At 52.5% G+C, this 21,227-nt stretch overlaps 4 protein-coding genes and 1 long non-coding RNA gene across 15 annotated transcripts in view; 3 read left to right on the top strand and 2 right to left on the bottom strand.

Annotated features, from left to right (window-relative positions):
* Positions 1–6,140, top strand: part of MTHFD1 (methylenetetrahydrofolate dehydrogenase, cyclohydrolase and formyltetrahydrofolate synthetase 1) — a 41,681-nt gene extending 35,541 nt beyond the window's left edge. For 2 of the 4 annotated variants that reach the window (NM_001039303.2, NM_001397227.1), the window contains exons 27-28: positions 699–807; positions 994–2,267. In NM_001039303.2, coding sequence (NP_001034392.2) covers positions 699–788 — 90 coding nt within the window. In that variant the 3' untranslated portion in view covers positions 789–807; positions 994–2,267. Of the gene's footprint in view, positions 1–698; positions 812–993; positions 2,268–5,936 lie in introns of those variants that run through there. The other 2 variants (NM_001397228.1, NM_001397229.1) reach the window with 2 other exon arrangements.
* LOC124418020 lies at positions 1,866–4,774 on the bottom strand. Its single transcript, XR_006939472.1, has 2 exons — positions 4,493–4,774; positions 1,866–4,242 (listed from the first exon to the last, which is right to left on the bottom strand). It is a non-coding gene; the product is annotated as an uncharacterized LOC124418020 (long non-coding RNA).
* Positions 4,302–11,790, top strand: AKAP5 (A-kinase anchoring protein 5). 5 transcript variants are annotated; one of them, XM_025151017.3, is made up of 3 exons: positions 4,838–4,892; positions 5,410–5,565; positions 5,937–11,790. In XM_025151017.3, exon 3 carries the CDS (start codon positions 6,496–6,498, stop codon positions 8,284–8,286), a length of 1,791 nt encoding a protein of 596 aa, XP_025006785.2. In that variant the 5' UTR covers positions 4,838–4,892; positions 5,410–5,565; positions 5,937–6,495; the 3' UTR covers positions 8,287–11,790. The 5 variants fall into 5 exon arrangements, with proteins under 5 accessions (XP_046798402.1, XP_025006785.2, XP_046798400.1 ...); XM_046942444.1 differs by having other exon boundaries at positions 5,379–5,565; XM_046942446.1 differs by lacking the exons at positions 4,838–4,892; positions 5,410–5,565 and adding an exon at positions 4,302–4,327.
* A 4,214-nt stretch (positions 11,791–16,004) lies between these two features.
* ZBTB25 (zinc finger and BTB domain containing 25) lies at positions 16,005–19,821 on the bottom strand. Of its 4 annotated transcripts, none has more exons than XM_025151018.3 (3): positions 19,466–19,821; positions 19,131–19,310; positions 16,005–17,581 (listed from the first exon to the last, which is right to left on the bottom strand). In XM_025151018.3, exons 2-3 carry the CDS (start codon positions 19,301–19,303, stop codon positions 16,450–16,452), a joined length of 1,305 nt encoding a protein of 434 aa, XP_025006786.1. In that variant the 5' UTR covers positions 19,304–19,310; positions 19,466–19,821; the 3' UTR covers positions 16,005–16,449. The 4 variants fall into 4 exon arrangements, with proteins under 4 accessions (XP_025006786.1, XP_004936487.1, XP_046798407.1 ...); XM_004936430.5 differs by having other exon boundaries at positions 19,470–19,821; XM_046942451.1 differs by having other exon boundaries at positions 19,725–19,821.
* On the top strand, positions 19,302–20,980 carry LOC101747645 (translation initiation factor IF-2-like). Its single transcript, XM_004936433.4, has 3 exons — positions 19,302–19,328; positions 19,472–20,077; positions 20,700–20,980. Exons 1-3 carry the CDS (start codon positions 19,302–19,304, stop codon positions 20,790–20,792), a joined length of 726 nt encoding a protein of 241 aa, XP_004936490.2. The 3' UTR covers positions 20,793–20,980.
* The last annotated feature ends 247 nt before the right edge of the window (positions 20,981–21,227 follow it).

Here is a 21,227-nt window from a genome sequence, read left to right as displayed (position 1 = left end):
AGTAAATCAGGCCAAGTGTAGTCCCTGCTGGCTTTGCTTTTTGCAGCTCTGAAAGTGGGTTTCAGCAGTGGGGATGACTTGAAAGGCCTGGCCTGAGGCGGGCGCAGGGCAGGCAGCTGTTCTGCTACCTTCAGCCCTCCTGCTGCACACAGACCCGTGTGCCTCAAAATGGCCCAGTCAGGAAAACAGACCTACCTGTTTCTATTAAAGCCTTATTTCAGGTGTTTTTGTTGGGTTGGTTTTTTTGGGGGGGAGTTGTCTGTTTGTTTTAAAACCTCTCATGTCAATAACAATTATTCCTAATTACAACAGTTCAAAAATTTTAAAGAGTTTTAATCAACTGGGACTTTGCAATCAGCAGAGCTGTATTTAAACGTGCGTCCTCATTTCAAGAGCCAGGAAGCTGCCACAAGCAGTTTGTGTCTCCCTGCAGCAGCTCTCATGTAACAGTTGATCCATCAGCTGGATGCTCGAGTGCTTGGCCAAATCTTGGGCTGAACTGGTCAATCTGCTAAACTAGGAGTTCCTGGTTCTTGTGATGTGCTTCAGAATGCTGTATGACCACCATCCAGCTAGGATGTTCATAACCAAGGTGCTGCACGGGCTGTTGCTAACACGGTTCCCAGCACTGAATAAGTATTATATGTTCTGTTCAGTTATGCTGCTTCCAGGTAAGCTGTTTATCTTTTGTTATCCAGATGAGCACCATGCCAGGACTTCCTACAAGACCCAGCTTTTATGATATCGACTTGGACACAGCGTCAGGAGAAGTGAACGGGCTCTTCTGAAAAGAACTTGTAACTAAAGGTAGGTAGGTGTCACCTTCAGGTTAGAAGGTTTTCAATATTTGGGCTTGATTTCTGAACTTGAGATAGTGGAGCTAAGCTAATTTCATATTATGCCATGTGTTTCCAAATAACCTGTGATTCTATTTCAGCCTGAAAGTTGCCCACAGTACTGTTTAATAGTAATTAAATTTATTTTTCTTTTTAGCTCCCAGAAGAACACCTGATGAGTCATGTAAATGAAACTATTCACTGATCTTTTTTGAAGTCAAAACAAGATATGACTGAGAATACAGCGCAAGAAGTGGGGGGGAAAAAGAGTGCTAAAGGATAAAACACTTATTTTTAATCTGTAATAATTCTTAAACTACCGTGTTCCAAGCTAGTTGATGCTATGTATATAAATAATACTACCTGTACAACCTTCCTGCTTCATAACTGTAGCTGGAGCAGAGTACAGAAGCTTGGGTTTAGTGATCTCTTAGAACTACAGAATCATTTCAGTTGGAAAAGACCTTCAGGATCATCAAGTCCGACCAGCTAAAGGCCCAAAACCTTAACTAAAGTAGTAAGCATGAAAAGGAGAAAAGATACATTTATGTGACCTCACCTTGATTCAGTGAGATTATTTTAATAATTAAAAATCCTAAAGCTGGAGCTGTTTGTAACAGTCTTGGGACCTGGCTGTCTTAACAGTAGGGTTTTTGTGACATAGGTTATCTTGGGAAGTCTCATACACTATAATATTCCTACTTGTCACGCTGAATTCTGTATCCCATTTCTCACACCATGGGAGGATTTGCTGTGCTATGAAATCACAACAGTCTCTTTTAAAAGAGGGAACAAGGAAGAATCCTTTTGTAATTTGTTACCAGGAGTGCTCACCCTGGCTTCTGCTGTGAATTACCCCTGTGGACACCCGAGCCACGCCAGATTTCTCTTTTAGAAAGCCCAGCTGTGACTGCTGTAATTCTTCCTACTGGAAACTGAACTGCTGGGTGTTGGGTCTGTAGAGACCCGGATCTCTGGACTGTACCCATGGCTTCTGCCAAAAGTGTCCTTTGAACCATTTTTTGCTCGGCAATAAGTACAGTTAGGCCACTGAGATACCTTGCTTTCTGAGGTGCCTTTTGGGTGAACAAGAGCCACATGAACAGTGATTGAGTCATTTGTAGTAGGCTTTGTCAACAGGCCAAAAATCATTTTGTAACAGAAATAGAGTTGCTGCCAGATTTTTAACTAATACAAATAAAGGGTAAAAACTTCAAATGCTTTTTGGGTTTTAATGTACGTGCTGAGATTGATGAAGTAGAACTTATTTCTGTGATTAACTGAGTAATGCAGCAGTCCCAGTATTGACAATTCTAAGTGATTATTGCAGGAATAAGTTGCCTGCAATGCACCACCGTGTGTGTGTTCTATCTTGTTTCCTTTCCTGGATGGCATGTGTCATCTATAGGAAATAAACTGCCTGAATTATTCAGTGGATTGAGTTTACTTGCAGTTGACTGCAGAAGATCTGAATTAAGATGCTAGCTTTATTAAGTTTGACTGCCCTGCTCACAGCTGAATATTTTTGGCTTCTCCTTTCTCCATAGGCTTGCAGGGCCCATCTGCTTGCATCCGAACTGAATCTGAAAGCATTCTGATTTTGGTGAGAACTGGGAGAGTTGTGGTGTAGGTGTGCACCAGTGTAAGGATGCATCTGTAGTACACAGGCGCTAAATATAGAGAGAGCAAGTTATTCAGTAGGGGAGAATAATTATATAAAAATTACCTAGTTGTCACAGAAGCAAAGACAGAATAATTTAAATTGTCGTAAGCACACTTGGGATAACGTTCACAGCCTCCTCACGTTTTCTTCTCGATGGTATTTGGCTGAGAAGTTGCTGCAGACAGGTTTTACAGAGCACAAAAAGGCCACTTGCACGGGGTCGGGAGGGGCGTCCCCTGTTGCTGCACCACCCCAAAGGCCTGGCTGGAAGTCCACCTGCACCACCTTGGTGGAGCCTTTCCTTGCAGCAGATTGCCACAGCTGATGCTGCCAAGACTGCTGTCAGTTCCTACATTTAATCCTCGTTCTCTCATCTTGCAGAGGCTTCCCTGTTGCACCGCTTTCCTGCAAGCGCTCTGTGTTCCACCTTCATTTTATGCTTATGAAAGATGGGATAAGTGCTAATTTATGCTAAGATTAGCCTCCTTTTAGTTCAGCATGAGATCACAGACATGTGGTTGAGAGAAGGCAGTCCAGGAGGTCTCTAGTCCACACCATGACGTGAGGCAACACCATGGCATAGCCATGCAAACGACATGGATTTGCTGAGCAGTGGAGGACTGCTGACAGCAAAGCCAAAGGGTCAGCAGCAAATAGTGAAAAAATAGCCCCAAACATCTCCAGAGATGAGTGGCAAATGCTTTTCCACGATGTGCTTCAAATGTCGTGGGAAGTGTATTCCCACCATCCCTACTTGCAGCACTGATTCATAAATAAGTTGGGTGGGTTGTTGGTTTCTTAGCTCATTTGTGACCAAGTATGGCAGCTGTTAGTTCTTGACCCGTCACCTACGACACAAAGAATGCTTAATCTCTTCTAACTGACAACTGGAAGGTTGTCTTCCCTTCCTGTTGCCTGGAGCAAAAAAAAAAACAATTAAGTGCAGGTGTGTGGGCCCAACCCCTCAGCTGATGTGATGGCCATTCCCTTAGCTGTGCTGTAATCAGAGCCTCCCATCACATCACTAGGAAACAATACAGATTTTTTTCAATCTTATCTGCCTTCTACCCCGTTATCTATCTCCTGTGTGTCGTACTCCTTGGTGTTACTGTCCTCCCATGGAGCAACAGAATAATTGAGTTCTGTGCAAGGTGGTTTCAGAGGGGATGGATTGGAGCTGGCCGTGCAGGTAGCACACATTCCTGCTGCCTGTATCCCCCTTCCACCTGGAATGAGGGGAAATGGCCTCATGCTGACGGTCTGTGCTGAGCTCTCATGGAGAACTGTACCGTAATTAGAACCCACTGCCTCCCCTCTGGAGAGGAGCTGTTTCCAAATGAAGGTTATTATACTGAATGAATGCCAGCGAACGCGGCTCGTAGGGGGGCTTTTAAAATGATAGTTCCTTGTGGTTGCCTGATGTGTGCTTCTGTCCTGTAGGCTGAAATTTCAGCCAGAAGAACACGATTTCTCCCCTTTTTAGGGAGGGAGGAGGCCACGTGTGTTTTTTTAAGGACAGCCTCCCCTGGAAGCCCCTTGCAGGCTCAATATGTGTCCCATCGCCTGCGCTGCGCTGTGCCAACACGCCGCCAAGCAATTAATATCCTTACAACATGGGTGGGTGTCTCTGAGCTCCCCGTTGGGTTGAATGGGGACGTTCAGGCAGCTCCAACCGTGGCTTCATGTGCTTCTTCAGCTGCACTTGTAGTCATTTACCGGAGGCCCTCCCATCAATCGTAACAGCTGGGGATGCAATTTTAAAGTCAGATTTTGGCACGTGTGAAGGAAAAAAAAAAAAAAGACCCCTATGACTGAGGCACCTTGTCAGGTATTTCGGGTGAGGTTTGGCTTAAACTCGGGACCCGACTGCCCTTAACCCCGCTCTAAAGGTGTGGTCCCTGCAGGGACCCAAGCGGGCTGCGCTCAGCGCTGCACAGGTTTCAGGCGGCACAAAAACCGCTGCCAGGAGCAGAGCTCCCATCGCACGCTGTACCTGCTCCGCGGATCCCCGCCGTCCCTTCCTCGCGGCCGTGTTTCCGCTCGCGGCCGGCTTTCAGGCTGCGAACCGCGGCTCAGCCCTCGGGAAGACCCTCTCGACTTCGCCCGTTGCGCATCTGCTGCCGCCGCCGCGCGCCCTGTGCGGGGAACGAAGGCGGAGAGGGACGGTGCTCCGCGAACGGGGCAGAACGCCGCGCGGGGGGAGGGCGGCCGCTTCGCCGCGGGGATGCTGCGTGAGCGGAGGGGCTGCGCGGCCGGGGGGCGGGAGGCGGGGGGCTGCCGGCAGCGCCCTCCCCGCCGGCCCGGGGGGCGCGGCTGCGGCGGGAGGCGGCGGCAGCGCAGCCGCGCAGGGGCCGCGCAGAGCCGCGGTCGGGCCGCGCCGCGCCGCGCCGCAGGTGAGGTGCTGAGGGGAGCCGCGGGGACGGGCGGTGGGGGGGAGCGGGGAGGGCGGCACCCGCGCGCTGCCGCGGCCCCCGAGCTCGGGAGGCCGCGCGTCCTTTCGGAGGGCTTCGGGCGGACGGGGGGAGCGGCGGTGTGTGGCGGCTCGCGGTCCCCGCGCCGGTGCCCGCCGAGCGCCCCCAGACTTCTCGAGACGCGGGCTCCGGAGCTGGGGTGCGCTCGGAGCGCCGGGCTTCGTCTTTCCCACGTGGCCGCCGAGCGCATTTCCCGCTTTAGAAGCGGCAAACGGAACGCGACCCGCGCTGCGGGCTGCAGCCCCGCCGGGAGCGCGGAGCCCCGGAGCCGGCAGCGCCCCCGGCAGCGGCAGCGGCAGCCCCGGGCCGGGACGGCACCGCCGCGCGGCTCTGCTGCGGCCGGAGGGCTCCGGGAGGCACCGGACGGCCGCGAGAAGTTGGGCTGCAGCGCGCGCCTTCCTTGCCCAGACGTTCCCTTTGTGCCTTTGATTTTTGCGAGGGTGACGGCACCGATGGACGCGTGTGGTGTTAATTGAGGTTGCCATGGGAGGCGTGCACGCAGCGTGGATGTGCTTCCTTCTTGCCGTGTGATTTCGCTTTTGTGTTCCTCCTCTTGTACTCGGCGTTTTGCGTGTTGTCAGCTGGCGCATTAAAGGTAAAAATATCGGCGGTCTCGGGGTGTGATTATCCGGGCTGCAAAGTGTGAGTGCATTGGGAGCGGTGGGGGAAGATGGAGCCAACTGTAGGAGCAGGAAATATATGCGTGTGTGAGTAATATAGATTTGTCATAATGTGAGCAATTAGAAAAAAAATACAGCCACTTCTGCCATGCAAAGTAGTGTTCTCTGTGTTGGAACAGCACTAAGTTGGCATAATAGTGGCTTTATTTTGCCTTTGGATATTGGTATCCGAGGGTAGAACTGCTTTTCTGTCCCTTGCCTGCATCCCAGGCTGAAATACTCCGCTCAGAATTGCTTCCTTTGATTTTTGCTCTGCGCTTCTTACCGCTTGTTCATTGTGTTGCAGGGCACAGATGGGAGCACCGAGCACGCTCGGAGGCAAACCTCACCCAACCCGTGTCAGCAGCTGATCAGAATCCGAGGCACAGCAGCAGCTGAGCTGGCACTGGGGGGCAGAGCACCTCCACTCACTGCCACCACGTTGCTTCAAGCAAGTTCCTCGTTCCCTTCGAACTGCCCATGGGCTGAATAAAAGTTGTTAACTCTTGGCTTGACTTGTCATCCTTTGGGGGAATAAAACCAAGGTCGGACTGTCCGTTCAGTGGTGTGCTGTTAGAGGAGCACGGCCTGAAGTGGGGTATCCTAGAGGTGAGAGTGACTCTGGCTCTTCAAGTGTGCCTGGGACTCCTTGGAGAGGCAATAAAGAGAGTAAGAAGATGCAGTGGGAGTTATAAAGTGGATGCAATAGCTTCATTGGAACAGCTCTGCGCATTGCCACATCCGCTTGTTAAAAAGCAACTACTGTTGTTTAAAGGACAATTTGGGGAAAAAGCCATTTGAGCATCTCTGCAGCTTTTATGCATTAATCGAGAAAGTCAATACACAGACGAAGGAGAGGTGCAAATATGGCAAAGGCAGCTAAGGAAATACAAATGGAGAACCCGAGCGAGCTGGAGACTCCTAGCGCGGGGACACCGTGCCCCCCATTGGAAGAACAGGCAGAAAAACCCTCCATGCTCTGTTTTAAGAAGCGGAAGAAGTCCTGTAAGAAGGGGCTGACAACTAAGGATGCATGTGAGGGAGCTTCTGCAGCCTCGGAGGAGAAAAATCAATGCATCAGCACAGACCCAGGGGAGGCAAAAGCTTCTGCTCCATTGCGACCCTCCAGAGGAGCCTGGGCAGCTCTCAAAAGTCTCACGAAGCCTCGGAGAGGGCAGAAATCCTCTTCACGGAAGAAGGTGTCCTCTGATTCCCAGGTGCAGCTGGAGATGGATGCGGAGGAGAGCTGTGCACAAGGTCTTCCAAGGAAAAAGGCCAACACGGGGGTGAAGATGCCCTGTGTGCGCTTCTTGAGAGGCAAGAAAAAGCCCAGCCCCTCAGAGGTGGTGGAGGAGTCAGAGGACAGTGTCCAAGCAAATGAAGTGATGGGCATTTTGAACAAAGCCATTGAAGAGCTGGAGGACATGGTCCCAGCAGAGCCCTGTGACAAGGCCGAGTCCCTCACTCCACTCCCCGCAGAGGATGTGGCCCCAGCAGAGCCCTGTGGCAGGGCTGAAGCCCTCAGCCCGCTCCCTGCAGAGGACCAGGGCACATCGGCAGAAGGTGCTGGTGCCCCCTGTGACAAGGCTGAGTCCCTGAGCCCGTTCCTTGCAGAGGACGTGGCCCCTGCAGAGCCCTGTGACAAGGCCGAATCCCTCAGCCTGCTCCCTGCACAAAACTCAGCCCCTGCAGATCCCTGTGACAAGGCTGAGTCCCTCAGCCCACTCCCTGCAGAAGATGTGACCCCAGCAGAGCCACGTGGCAGTGCTGAAGCCCTCAGCCCGCTCCCTGCAGAGGACGTGGCCCCAGCAGAGCCCTGTGACAAGGCCGAGTCCCTCAGCCCACTCCCTGCAGAGGACCAGGGCATGTCAGCAGGAGGTGCTGATGCCGATGGGAGGAGTGAGCCCTCAGGAGAGCCCAGGCCTGATGTGGATGAACACACAGAGTGCATCGCTCAGTCAGAAATAACCAGTTCGGAGCCTGTCAATGAGCCACTGCATGAAAAGCTGCCCGAGGGGAGTCCACACCAATCTGCAGCCCAAGTGGAAAACAGGGAAGTCACTCCTGAAGCGCCGGTATCTACAGATCAGCCCAATGGCACCCCTGAAATCACCGAGGTGCAGGAAATAGCCAGAATCTGCAAGGAGCTTCCTGAAAGGGATGAGTTGGAGAGGAACACTGACCTCCCTGAGGAGTGCAAATCTGAAGAGACCACAATGGATTTCAGTTCATCATCAGTGTCTAAGGATGATGCAACGAGTGTGCAGAGCAGCTCCAGCCATCAGGAGAAACCAGAAGTCAACATGGGCACCGGCGTTGGCATCGTCATCACCATCACCGAAGCTGTGGACTCTGATGACGCTGATTCTGACCAGGCCTATGAGCCATCCCCGGTTTTACACCACAATAAGCAAAAAGGGAATAAAAAATCCAGTGGGAGCTTTGATTTTGGTCAAAAGGAAGGCCCCGGGGCTAGCAGTGGTGCTGTGGTGGAAGAGAAAGGCCTGGGCGACCAGGGGCACAGGACTTCGGATCAGTACGAGTTGCTTCTCATAGAAACGGCGTCTTCCCTTGTGAAGGCGGCCATCCAGTCGTCCATCGAGCAGCTGGTCAACGAGATGGCTCTGGAACAGAATAAACACAACAGTTTTCTGTGATGGTGACGATACCCTCAGATTAGGGTGATTCCAAGCTACTTTGGCCTGAGGAGGGGAGCGAGAGGGCTCTGGAGGCCACTGCTTAGTTAGCTCTGCATGCCCGTGAAGTTGTGTGTGTGTTTGTGTGTATGAAACTGGTGCTGGGGCATGGGACAGGCCCTGCTGGGCACAGCAAGTGCACTAGGCCTGGCTGCAGGAAAGTGCAAGTGTTGCAGTGTTATCATTTACTAGCATCTTTACGTTGAAGCCATTTTTCTGCTGTCTTCCATTCCAGACTTCCCTGCTGTTAGTGGTGTAAACGTTAATGTGCTTTTAGGAGGAGGCCCTGCGGGCAGCGAGCAACTTCCTGCCACTGGGTTCAATTCAGTGTGTGTTGAGCACAGCTGGAGGTTTGCTCAGTGGGTACAAGGGAGGGAGAAGGGGCTGAGACATGCAATCAGTGGCATCAATGCCAAGCAGTTAGCACTGCATTTGGAGGTGTAGGAAACCATGGTCTGAAGTCCCATTAGGTGGAACTGGGTGGGTGCAGTGAGCAGCACATTTTGGCCAGCCTATGGCCCCAGCCTACTCTTCTGGCCTACTCCCCTGTCAGAAGCAGGCTGTGTATCACCCGTCCCACCGCAGTACAGCATCAGCTCTCCTTGCTGACTTCAGGCTGCACAAACACCGAGAACATGCGCTCGCTTTGTCTGCTGGGGTCTATTGCACTGCTGAGCACAGGTCTCCCCATAGTGTAGTGATGGGGGCCAGGCTGGAGCACGCTGGCCACAGGGAGCCCCTGGCCTTGCCTTCTTTTGTCTGCCATGGTGAATCTACTCTTGGATATGGTGTTGTTTTTGTTTTTTTTTTATGTGTGGCATGTAATAGAAATAGCAGTGCGCTGCATGCAGTCAGCTCTTGCCACAGTGTTGAAATAGCTTGGTAGCAAGGATGTGCTACAGGCCATGGAATTGCTCCGTGTTGGGAGGGGTTTTGGTCGCTGGATGTGTCCATGTGTCCACCCATCCCTTCACTTCGCAGAGACCCCCAGCAGAAAATCTCAGATGGCTCCGTGGCGGTCGGTCCAAAATGCACCCTGAACACTGGAGTCATCTCACCAAAGTCCTCAGGGAAAACCCAGACATGAGGGCTGGGGACACTGCCACAGAACACCCAGACAGGCCGACTGCTGTCAGAAAAATACAAAGTGCTCTGTTAAGGAGGTGTGCATGCAGCGTGTGCACACACGTGGTGCGTGTGGGCACACATCGCCTCTCACTGCCAGCCCTCTGGAAGAAAGGGGCCTTTTGATAACTTGGGGTTGCAGCTGCGTGGTTGGGATTTACACACTGTGGCGTGAAAGTCTGCCTTTCCTGCTGAGAAAGTTCTCCTGCCCCGTTCTCAGCCTGTACAGAAATAGCAGCCTCCCCTGGCAACTGCTCAGTGACCACAGTGGGGACACAGAGGTTTTCTACTCGGCGCTGTTAGAACACCGGGGCTGACAGCTCTCCAAGAACCCAGCACAGCCATGTTTTGGACTTTGAGAAAGGATCTCCGCTGTTGCATTAGGTGTACCAGCAGTGAGTGCCACAGCGTCTTTCTGTGCACGTTAAACTTGGGAAAAATCAGACTGACTTCTTTTTTTCTGTGAATTTATTTAACGTTATCAATAATTCAGTGTGTATATTAATAGCTTTGCACTTTTTATTGTTCCTTTCAGGCATTTTTGCCACCATTTTGAAAGGGGCTTTTTAAGGACTGTGCATAGCTTTGGAGCTGCTGCAGCACCTGGGAAGGGCTGTGCTTGTTCTGGAGCTGAGCTGTGGGCTGTGTGGGCACCGGGATGGGTTGGTGCTGAGGGAAGGGCTGCAGCATCTCCATGCCTTGGCTGCAGGGCACCCCTGGGTTTTCAGCAGGAGATGCCAAACCAACCGGGCATGGACAGACCATTGTCTCCTATCCACGTGCTGAGCAGTTTGGGGAGGATTTAATGCTACATCGAAACAGAAAATAGCCCATTGCAGGAGGAGGCACTCCTTGCAATGGAGGGAGAAGAGCAGCAGTGTGCAGGTCCAGCCCAGAGCCTGCAGGACTGGCAGCTGCTCTGTACCCAGGGCTGTGTTTGCATCCTTTCCATAGCTGTTTTCCCTCTGTTCCACCTATACATGTAACTTGCAATTAGTTCATTAAAGTTGAGTGTACCTCTTGTTTTCTTGGCTTGTGATTAACTGGGCAGAGAGATTTTGCACCAGAGCTGATAACCCACCATGCCATCCAGTAACGTGCAGCATTTCCAGGTGGCCACATGATGAGCAGAGGCCTTCATGCTAACAGACCTGAAACGTTTTAAGACTCACTCTTCCCTCGTGTTTTTTTTTCTTAAATAAGGTCTCCTTCTGGTTGTCGCCCTGTCTTTTCCACTCACAGTTTCCTGAAAGCCCACAGACTCCAGTGGGTATTTACAAAGGATCGCGGATCTCTTCTGGCTCAGAAGTGCAGCAGCCCAGCAATTGAATCGCCATTGGATGAGCTGCTCTGCTGTGCGGAGCCCCGGCTCCCAGCGCGTGGGGCTCCTGAGGACTTGAGGCACTTTACAGCATATTAAAAAATTGGAAAAAATATACATTTTAAATAGCATTAATACTGATTATTCTTTCAGGTTTGCAGAACAAAACACAGACTTCTAACAGCTGTTAATGACTTAATTAAGACTCTCTGCTCCCCCATTACAGTGAGAGAGTTGGACATGAATGAAGCACAGGAACTGTACTCTTTTGGAGCAGAACCGTTCAGAGAAGCACGTGGCTGCTTGGCTGCACAAGAGCAATGGAGTGGGTTTGGGACTGTTTTCCTCCTCACAGCTGTAAGAAACAGGCACAGTACATACTCTGGGCCTGCTCTGGCTGGTTGGGATTGCCTCTGGGCCATCTGCCTCCTCGTCGCTCCGCTGCCCCTCTTGGATATGGGAGCGTTGCTTTGTAGCTGCATCGTAATGAATTAATTTGTTCCCCTGCTCACCCCGCAGTCTGCGCTGCTGCTTTCTTTCCCAGATGTTTCCAGCACTCCTTTCTGGTCGCTCAGCTTTCTGTTCAACAAGTCCCCTGCCCATGCTTTGCCCAGGGGGCACTGCGGTGTGTAGTGAGGCCCAATCTGCTGCTGGAGGGACTACAGCAAGTGGGAACCCAGCACTGGAACTGAAGATGCTTTCCCTGCATAAATGATGGATGTTCTCCTACGTGTGCTTGGGAGTGATGGGTGGAGGTGGGACCCTGCTGGTGGACCAGCAAAGCCCTCCTATCGCTCATCCCATACATAGAGGACTTCCACATCTGTAACTGAAATAATGAAACACTCCAAGGGAACGGATGGATTTAAATACTTTGCTTTAATATTCTTTTACATCTGCACTTTCATTTCCCAGAGAAACGGTTCTTGTTAGCTCTTGTTGGGTGGCATTACAATAATGAAGTATTTAATTTGCAGCCAGATAAAATCTTTACATTAAATGTGTTTTTGTTTAACTAATCAGAGGATATTATTGGTTGTATGGTTATTTAAGGAACAGTATAGATCAGCACTTCTGGGAGGCACCATTGTCACGTTTCTTTTTGCAGCTTGCTGCGGAAGGTGCAGTTCTTTGCTAACGGTGGGGCTGTTCTGCCACAAACTCAAAGTCCATTGAGCTGGGAACTGAAAAATACCCCCAAACCACCATGTACAAACTGCTGCTATCACATACAAATTGACAAACGTGCTGGATACAAAAGGGAAAGACATTAAGAAAAAACCTCTTGCAACTCAAACGAGTGGGATGAAGGCGTCATCCCCCACTAGAGATGGGTACAGCCCCCAATGCCCCATAAGTCTGACCTTGGCAGCAGCTGCATGGCTTCGCCAGGACGATTTAGCTCAGGTGGAAGTGAGGCGCCGAGGTGCTGTGCTGTGCTGCACCTTCGTTTTGAGGGCGGAGGTGTCTGGGTTAGAATATGTGGTGGAAGAGTTTCCGCTATTAGGCTGCCTTTGAAGCTGCGTCATTACTGTTTCTTAATGAAACATGCAAATCCCACATGTGCTGTGATTGCATTTCAGGGAATTCAGTCCTGACATCGCTCCAACTGTAAATACCTCGCTGGCGTGCCATTTAGGGCTTCATTTGCTTTTTCCCCCCCACCTTTTTTTTGCTCAGAATAGCTTATCCTAGTGCTGGACCGCCGGGACGCCCACGCAGAGAGCTCCTTTTTGGCAGGAGCAGAGAAGAGAAGCCTGTCAGCTCCTCACCCGGCAGCAAAGCTGGAGCTGAGCACGGCGGTGTGTCACATTGTGCTGCTGGCTGCTGCCCGTGGGAGGGACGTGACGAGCTGAGGATGAAGCTCCTCCTGGGCCACTGGGAGCCAATGGCCCGAAGCTGGCACCTGCTTATGGAACATGGAAATAAAATGGGAAATAAGATTGAATTGCATGTGCTGATGGTTTTCAGTGCACTTCTGAAAGCTTTGCCTGCACTCAATTTACGCCTTCCACCTCCAACATATTTAAGAACTATTCATTACCAGCATTAATGCTCTTTCCAGCAAGCTCATGAGAGCGGCATTTCACGGTTTATTTCCACTCTCACGTTCAGTGCTCTGAGTTTACAATGTGCTTCCTGCTGTCAGCGCTCCCAGCGCGGGGGCTGTGTCCCAGTGCCCTGTGGCCCTGCTGCAAGGCACTGTGCGGGCGGCCCACTGAGCTGAAGGCTGAGGTTATTATTGTTGTTGTTCTGCCTGGAATAAAGGAGCAGAGAGAGGCTGCGTCACCTCCTGGCAGTCAGCGTCCCTCCCCTTGGCTCTAGGTGTTCATTGCAGGGGGGTCAGACCAGATGACCTCTAAGGGTCCCTTCCAACTCAAACGATTCTATGACGTGGACGCTGTGCAGCATGCACTGGTCAATAGCACTCAACTACCTATGGAAATGACGTCTCTCTGCAGCACTTGATGGGATCCCCAGGGCTAATGGGCGCTGGAGGAGCACTCCACACTAATGCTTTGGGACTGGGCTGAGCACTCACCTGCTGCAGTGCATGAGGCCATAGCCAAGGCCCTTTCATGCTCCTGCTTCGTCAAAGCTTTGGGCATCCCCAGAGCTTTTACAAGCCTCCAGGCATCACTCCAGGTCTTTAGAATCACAGACTGATATAACTGTTTGAGTTGGAAGGAGCTCTTACAGGCCATCTGGTTCAACCTCCCCTGCAAAGAAAGGGACACCCACAGCTCCATCAGGTGCTCAGAGCCCCGTCCAGCCTGACCTTGGGTGTCTCCAAAGACGGAGCATCCGCCACCTCTGTGGGCAACATGTTCAGCCTTTGTTTGCCTAAGCTCGTGTGCATTGATTGACCAATCACAGGCAGCTGAAAGGAATTATCAGGATCGTTATCCTGCATACAGGGACAAAGCTTTCATTTTTCCCAGCTGTACGCATCAGACAGATTTTTCCAGCATGCCCCTGCCTCAGAGTTAAGTATACCCAAGTGTGTTCTACATGCAAGGGTAAAACCTCTTCCTATGTGCCCAGGAGCAGCTGCTGTTCTTGCTTAGAAGATGGAGCTGCCTTCCAAAATGATTTTCTATGATTTTCTAAGGCTGAGAGCAAGTGATGCCTGCAAGGGGAGGTTGCACTGTGCAGTTCTGTCTCTCCAGCTTCTTCTGCTTTAATTATAACAGCGCTTTAACACTTTCAGAAGAAAAATGCTGAAAATACATTTCTTCTACTGCAAATGATGAGAAAATGCCTTTCACCAACGTTTGATGTCACAGATGTTCAGCGCCACAAAGATGAACCAAAGCACACCCTAAAAGGGGGAGGAATGGTAAGGAACATCAGAGATGCGCTGAGCACAGTGCTGGCTGAGATAGAACAGTAGTGTTATGCAGAAGGGCTGCTCCTGCAATAGGTGTGCACACACCACAGCTGACATTGCTTCTGGCCCAGCTCACCGCCTTTGCTGAAGCTGCCCTTAATGGCCAAAAAGTAGAAAAAAAAACAAACCAACATTTCCTGTTGTCCCCGATACTGAGTCCTTTGTTGACTGCCCTTTGTTTAAAGCATCCCCACCACGGGTTTATCTGTCCTGCTGATCTCGGCAGGACCTGCAAATACATCAAGGGCCATTGACTTTCAACACAAATGAGTTCAGATGAGTTAGAGATCTCTCTGGGGTCACCAAGTGCCCATGGACTGCTCAACTGCCTAAAAACTGTCACTTTCAGCTCATTTCTGCAGCTTCTACTTCCCCTGCACAGCTCTGTCTCTACCCAGCAGATGCCCCTTTGTGCTCCTATCGGGGCTGGAAGCAAACACACGAATCTGAATAGGAAATTATTGCAACACTCCATTTTTTAGCCATCCTGCTGAACCTCAGGGACCCCATCTGCAAGCAGCTGGCCCTGAGGGTCTGTTTGTTGGGAGGGTTTCGTTGTTTGCTCAACAAAACCCCTTTTTCCACCCAGCCCAGCTGCAGCTCCACCAGAGTGGCCCCAGCACCCCGATGGGCACACACAGCGGGCAGAGCAGCTCCTCACAGCACCCACGCAAACTCAGGGCCTGTTTGTTTTTTCCCTTTGTCTTAAAACACAACTTGGCGTCTGCTCCATCCCCTGCAGTTCTCAGCTCCCTGCCCAGCAGCCACCCTCACAAAGGCCTCCATGGGCTCTAAATGCAGCAGTGGTTTCGTTCCAGATCCTGCTCCAGAATGAGATGACAGCTCGAGGGTCCTGGCTACAAAGAGATGTGGACTGGGCACGTTGACAGCAAACAGTTCTCACCATTGTTCAGAGCCTCCTTTTCTATACAATGACTCAATTCTGCAGGGACTGGTGGATGTGCAATGAGTAACGAGGTCTGGGGTTACTGAAGCAGCTCACCGGGCCCCGGCTTCTCGCTGCAGGAGGAATCTCAGTGCCATAAGTACAGCAGTGTTGGGATGGGATGGATTGGAGCTCAGTTGGTGGGAAGCACGGGTACCTCCGGTGGAAAACTAAGGAGGGATAAAACACAAGAGGAACACGTACAGTTTTAAACCCTCTCTTGGGTTTCAGAAATTGAGTAATGGAAGGCAAAAAGTCTACATCTTACCATCTTAGGTGGCTCCACAAGCAGAGAATAGCATGGTATATATTTGTTCAAGAACCATGGAGACGTGGCACTGAGGGACATGGTTCATGGGCATCGTATGGATGGGTTGATGGTTGGACTAGATGATTTTAGTGGTCTTTTCCAACCTGAATGATTCTATGGCTATCTCCTAGCAAAGCCTTGTGAGCTATTTAGTCCCGTAAAGACTTCGGTCAGGACGTGTTACTCAGAAGCTCTGTGAGTGGATGTTCCCTCAGAGCTCCCATCCCTCGGTGCTCAGAAGGCCCAGTAATGGGAGCTGACCACATGGAGGCATCAATGCATGTCTTGTTTGTGCAGCAGCAGTTGAGGAGGAAGGAACAGGAAAGAGGAAAACCCAAGCGAAGCCCTTGAGCACGACTCAGAGTAGAATCATAGAATATCCCAAGTTGGAACGGACCCAAAAGGATTGTCAAGTCCAACTCCTAATTATGTAAGCAATATGTAAATAAATGTTAGCAATTCATCTGATGAGGACTCTGGGGCCTGTTGAAGTCAAGGTTGCCACCAATTCCCTTGAAAAGATGAGCCTTATGGCTCCCACGTGCATTTATGCAGAGATTTATTAACTGCAGTTATAAACACAAACTTTGGGACTTATCTCCTCATTTATTTTAATTAAAACCAAACGATTTGGGAAGAACAATATATGTATTTCCCTCTACATTTCCCTCCATCTAGAACCAGAAGAGCTGTTTTACGGGCTACAAACAGCCCTTGATGCCACCCCATGTATTAGGGGATGTGTAAACCTCACACCCAGCAACACGATACGAACTCCAGTAAAGCAGGGCAAGAACAAGTTCACATTTATGAAAATGTAACTGAGTCACGCGGAGGCTTCCAAGGACTTAAGAGTTGAATTAGCTTGAGTTTAAAAGTTAGAGAGGTAAAAAAGTAAACACACAAACCAAACACACCATTCACAGCTAGCTCAGTGAGAGGGCAACTCTGGCTGAGGACAACAGTCAGTTCTGGCAGCTCAGCGCACAGAATATGCCCCTAACCAGTGTTCAGTGGCTGCACAGGGAGAACTACTCTACCAGGATCGTATCCACGCTTTCCTGGATGAGATCAGACTCCAGCAAACACTCATCCAAGTGATCTTGGGACAAGCTGGAACTCTTCCCCACACCGTCGCTGTCGCCGTAGGGCCGGAACCTGGGGGTGAGGGGACTCTCCAGCCGTGGGCTGCGGCCGTGCTTGGGCTGCTTCCCCCGGTGTGCGTACATGTGCTCCAGCAGCTGGCTCTTCCGGAAAAACGTGCGGCCACAGACAGTGCAGCCCAGTTTTCTCTTTCTCGAGAAGGAAAAGTTACAGTTCAGCTCCACCGGCTCGTGATCCTTGGAGATGAGGGAGAGCTGCCCGATCTGCAGGGGCTCCAGCTCGCCACAGCCCGGGTGTTCCAGCGGGTTCTCGTCCTCCCTGAGGAGGAAGGCCCCGAGGCGCTGCCCGCCCTCCCTGCCCTCCGTCAGGGGCTGCACCTCGCCGAGCCCGCCGCTCTCCAGGATGGAGGCTGGCACGCCGAAGGGCAGCGAGCCCGAAACGTGGGTGTGCAGGTGCTCCCGCAGCCCGGCCCGCGAGTCAAAGCGCTCCCCACAGTAGTGACACAGGTGCACCCTGAGGCTGGCCTTGGCAAGGATGGGGTTTGCTCTGTCCGGGGAAGGAGGGCTGCAGCTCTGGGACACCACAGGCTCAGCCTCGCATTTCTCCTGCTTGATGGAGACAGAAAGCTTCGGCAGCTCCTCTGCCGGCCTGGCCAGTGCTGCGGGCTGGGCTGTGGGATGCGGGCCCGGCTGCTCACGGCTGCTGTCGTCCAGGCCGATGGCGAGGGAGAGCTGCAGCTGTGGGTGCTCAGCTGGGGCAGAAGGCCGGCCCCCCACACTGCCCAGTGTCTCCTTGGCGCCTGACCGCTCCTTTGCTGCTTTGTGTGCAGTGGAGATCTGGATCCCGTAGAGGTTTGAGGACTGCACGGCCTCTGAGGGGAAGGCCTGGTTCATCTCAACAGCGAGGTGGGAAAGGTGGTCAGCGTGCAGGAAGCGGATGCCCTCCTCCAGCCGGCTTTGGCTGACCGCCTGCTTCGGGCCCTTCCCGGTGTACATGATGTGCAGGAGGTAGCTGAAAATGTCCGGCTGGATGTCTGCGGGCTGAATCTTTATGCACTCACTGAAACAAGACAGATGATTAAGCACATCGTTGACTCCAAATTACAGCCCTGACCCATTATCTGCCCATTCATCTGCACCGTCATTGGCTTGCAGAATGCGGGCGCTGCCGCCTGGCTGCAGGTCCATGACGGGCAGTGCTCCTTGCCAAGGCCTGAAGGAGCGTGGCTGCTTTCTGTGCACAGCAGTGCTCAGCGTGTGTTTGTGTATGGACAGGGCTCTGAGCACCCGATGGAGCTGTAGGTGTCCCTGTTCATTGCAGGGGAGTTGGACCAGATGGCTTTTAAGGGTCCCTTCCAACTCAAATGATGCTATCATTCTGTGTATCTGAGTGATCGCAGTGACAGCGCACAGAGCTGTGGTGAAGGACTGTGAGCACAGCCGGCCTCCGTCTGCCCCACCTGTGTAAGCTCCTAGCCATGTGTGCCACCCTCAGGAGGCACGGAGTGTTTGTGCACTCAGGTAATAAATCCAGCTGCCACTGCCATGTAATCTTTACGAGCTTTGCACCGAAGTGTCAGCAAACAACACCTATTGCTGCAGAAGTTCGCCTGTCGTCTCACTTCCAGGCAATGGCTGTGTGTGGATGGCTGAGGATCAGGGCCTGCAGCATTGCCTCTATGGGAAAAGCCGAGAGCCCTGGGGCTGTTCAGCCTGCAGGAGAGGAGACTGAGAGGGGATCTCATCAAGGCTTATAAATACCTAAAGGGCAGGAGTCAAGTGGATGCAGCCAGGCTTTTTTTGGTGGTGCCCAGTGACAGGACAAGGGGCGATGGGCACGAACTGGAAGTTCCATTTGAACATGAGGAAAAATTTATTTACTGTGAAGGTTACAGAGCGCTGGAACAGGCTGCCCAGATTAGTGGTGCAGTCCCCTTCTCTGCAGATATTCAAAACCCGCCTGGATGTTTTCCTGTGCAACATACTGTTGGGAACTGCTTTGGCAGGAGGTTGGGCTGGGGGATCTACAGAGGTCCCTTCCAACCCCAAGTGATTCTGTGATGATTCTCCTGGGGAGGCGCTGGAGGCCAGGAGCTCACTGCCACGGAAAGGAGGGGGAACGCAGAAGGGATTAATCCATCACTGCAGTTCAGAGGCGAGGTTAGGGCTCAGAGCCAACTTCCCTACACCTGCAGGACCGCCCTGGGCCCGGTCAGGTGAAGCAGCCAGACAGGAGATTGGAATAAGTGGATGCTCACAGTCCTGGCCCTTATCTGCAGACTCTGAAGTGCAGCGAAGTGATAAGGCCATGGCTCCTTGACTGCCTTGAGCCCACAGATCCTGTCAGGAGGGATCCAGCTGAGCCAGAAAACTCTCTGAGCCCCATGGGATCGGCTTTCTCCTTGGCTGGGGCAATTCCTGAGGCCACGGCAGCGCCGGTGCTGGGCAGGCTGTGCAGGAACTGAAGTGTGGGCCAGGTTAGGAAACAATCTCAGGCCACGTAACATCCCCACTTGGGCTCTTTTAGATTGCAACTCCTTTAGAAAGAGGAAAAAGCAGAAAGCCGAGCAGAGCAGTAAGGAGATAGGAAGAGAGCTGCGCATCCTTACCTTGTCTGATGGATAAATATCATCTTAAAATAGTTTGAGAAAGCAGCGAGCACCGCTCTGTGGGCTTTGAAGTAAACATCTCCAATGGCAACTGTGCAGTCGCACAGGAAGCCGAACTCCCGCTGCATGTTCAGCTGCTGGAGCAGGAGCAGGCTGTGGCCGGCCATGTCCATGGCGTGTCTGGGAGGAGGGCAGGAGGTTTGTCCCGGCACGAAGTCCCGTCAAGCACAGAGCACAGCCCCAGAGCCTCCTCCCGCTGCGCCCAGCTTCAGTGATTTCCCCCCCCCCGCACCCCCGTCCCGACCCACGCACTGAGATCGGCTCCCTGCTCTTACGCACAGCGAAGCCACAGCACCAAGTGCCGCGCAGGTGCCAACTTTAACAACGTGTCGAAGCGCCGTCGCTCAGCGCAGACCGCACCCGGCGCGGGGGAGCGCACAGAGGGCAGTCTGTGCCGCCCCACAAAGCCCTCACTGTGCAGCGCCGAGCCGCCCCGCGCCCGCCGGCCCCTTCTGCAAATACACGCTGATACGCGCTATTGTCTTCCCCCCGAATATCACAGCCGGGGCACGAGGGCCGGGAGGAGCCGCTCACCGCACCCCGCGCGCAGCCGCCCCGCACCGCTTACCCCCGCGGAAGCGCTGCCCCGACCCTGCGCGGCTCCGCCCGCTCCCTGCGCGGCGGATGGGGTGGGCGCAGCTCCCCCCGCGCTTCCTGCCGCCGGGCTAGGCTGGGCCGAGCCGGGCCGTGCCGTGCCGGGCAGCCCACGCGTGGAAAAACTGAGGGAGGCGGCTGCGCGGGGGTTGCGCGGTCGCTGCGCGGCCGCTGCGCGGCGCGGCGCTGAGCCTCCGTCCGTGCGGCGATGGCGCAAACACCGCGCAAAACTTCACCCCCTCGCCGCGTGCGATGGAGGGGCCGCTGCCCCTGGCCGATTTGGTGCCCAAGAGGTTGGGTTTCATATATTTATTACTGAAAATGGCAGTGGGAATCACTGCTGCTGTGCTTTCTCCGCGTGGGTTTCACGCAGCTTTACGCATTTGTCGCGCTCCCCTCCGTGGTGGCTGTCACGTTTTTCAGATCACATTTGGTTTTCCCTGAGCCTTTGATATTTTGCTGCTCGTTGGAATGGTGATTTTTAATCGGGCCAAATCTGAAGCCTTTAGGGCAAATATTGCCCAATAGTAGTAGACACAGGACTGCTTCCAGAGGTGCCTGTGGGAGAGCGAGAGTTCCATGCAGTGCTCGCTGCTCGTCCCGCTGCGCCCACAGACATTCCTTTTTCCACCATTCCATGCCTTATTTCTCCTCTTTACACACAAAGCTCAATGGGCTCAGGGCCATCTTCCCACATTTGTAGCCGGACTGCAGTTTAATGGTGCTCCAGTCCCGCTGCCCCTATCAGTACCACTCACTGCTTTACTTCCCTCAGAGGTCGGCAGTAGGAGCTCAAGGTTCCGTGCTCTGCTCCTGTGTTATGTGACATATTTATTAACCCGTGTACCAAGTGAGGGGCTGTTTGCAGACGGCAGGTTATTTATTTAAATGATTAATTATTTACATGTTATCTAGGTTGACCCTGGCCCAACGATGGCTTTGAAGAGCTCCAGAGAAACCAGAGCCAAAACGATGGGAGCAATGATGAGGAATGACATTCTACTATAAGAACAGTCCATGGGTTCACGGGGCTCCAGGGGTGCAAAGTGCCACGGCCCACGCCAGGATGTCATCATAGCTACTGTGATGTCATGATAGCTATTGTGATGTCATAACCGCTACGATGGTGTCATCGTGGCTATCAGAACAGGGGTGAATGTCAATAAAGTGGATGTTAGGGAGAATAATTTATATGTATACGTACATTCCGTTGCTACTTTTGTAGCTTGTGGCATTTTCAAGCCTGTAATCAAATCTTTTGCTGCCATTGCCCATCTGGAGCTGAGCTCCTTGGGAAGATGATCTTCATGGTTCATTCCAACAGTAATGACTCCATGATTCCTCGGGTACCTGTGGTGAACACAGAAGCGATGGCACCTCTGGAAGGGGCCTCCAACCGACGGAGCTCTGCAGATTGAGGCTCCCGCACGGAGCGGCCGATGG

Source organism: Gallus gallus, chromosome 5 (assembly GCF_016699485.2).
Source record: "Gallus gallus isolate bGalGal1 chromosome 5, bGalGal1.mat.broiler.GRCg7b, whole genome shotgun sequence".
Classification (NCBI taxonomy): domain Eukaryota; kingdom Metazoa; phylum Chordata; class Aves; order Galliformes; family Phasianidae; genus Gallus; species Gallus gallus.
This window is presented reverse-complemented; position numbering and strand designations above follow the sequence as displayed.

Excerpts from the sequence above, each read along its gene's own strand:
- AKAP5 (XM_046942446.1), top strand. The coding sequence starts at position 6,496 with ATGGCAAAGGCAGCTAAGGAAATACAAATGGAGAACCCGAGCGAGCTG.
- LOC101747645 (XM_004936433.4), top strand. The coding sequence starts at position 19,302 with ATGGCGTGTCTGGGAGGAGGGCAGGAG. Across the intron at positions 19,329-19,471 it reads GTCTGGGAGGAGGGCAGGAG|CGAAGCCACAGCACCAAGTG; the intron begins GTTTGTCCCGGC and ends TCTTACGCACAG. Across the intron at positions 20,078-20,699 it reads GCCGATTTGGTGCCCAAGAG|GTTGACCCTGGCCCAACGAT; the intron begins GTTGGGTTTCAT and ends CATGTTATCTAG.
- ZBTB25 (XM_025151018.3), bottom strand. The coding sequence starts at position 19,303 with ATGGACATGGCCGGCCACAGCCTGCTCCTGCTCCAGCAGCTGAACATG. Across the intron at positions 17,582-19,130 it reads ATATTTATCCATCAGACAAG|TGAGTGCATAAAGATTCAGC; the intron begins GTAAGGATGCGC and ends GTCTTGTTTCAG.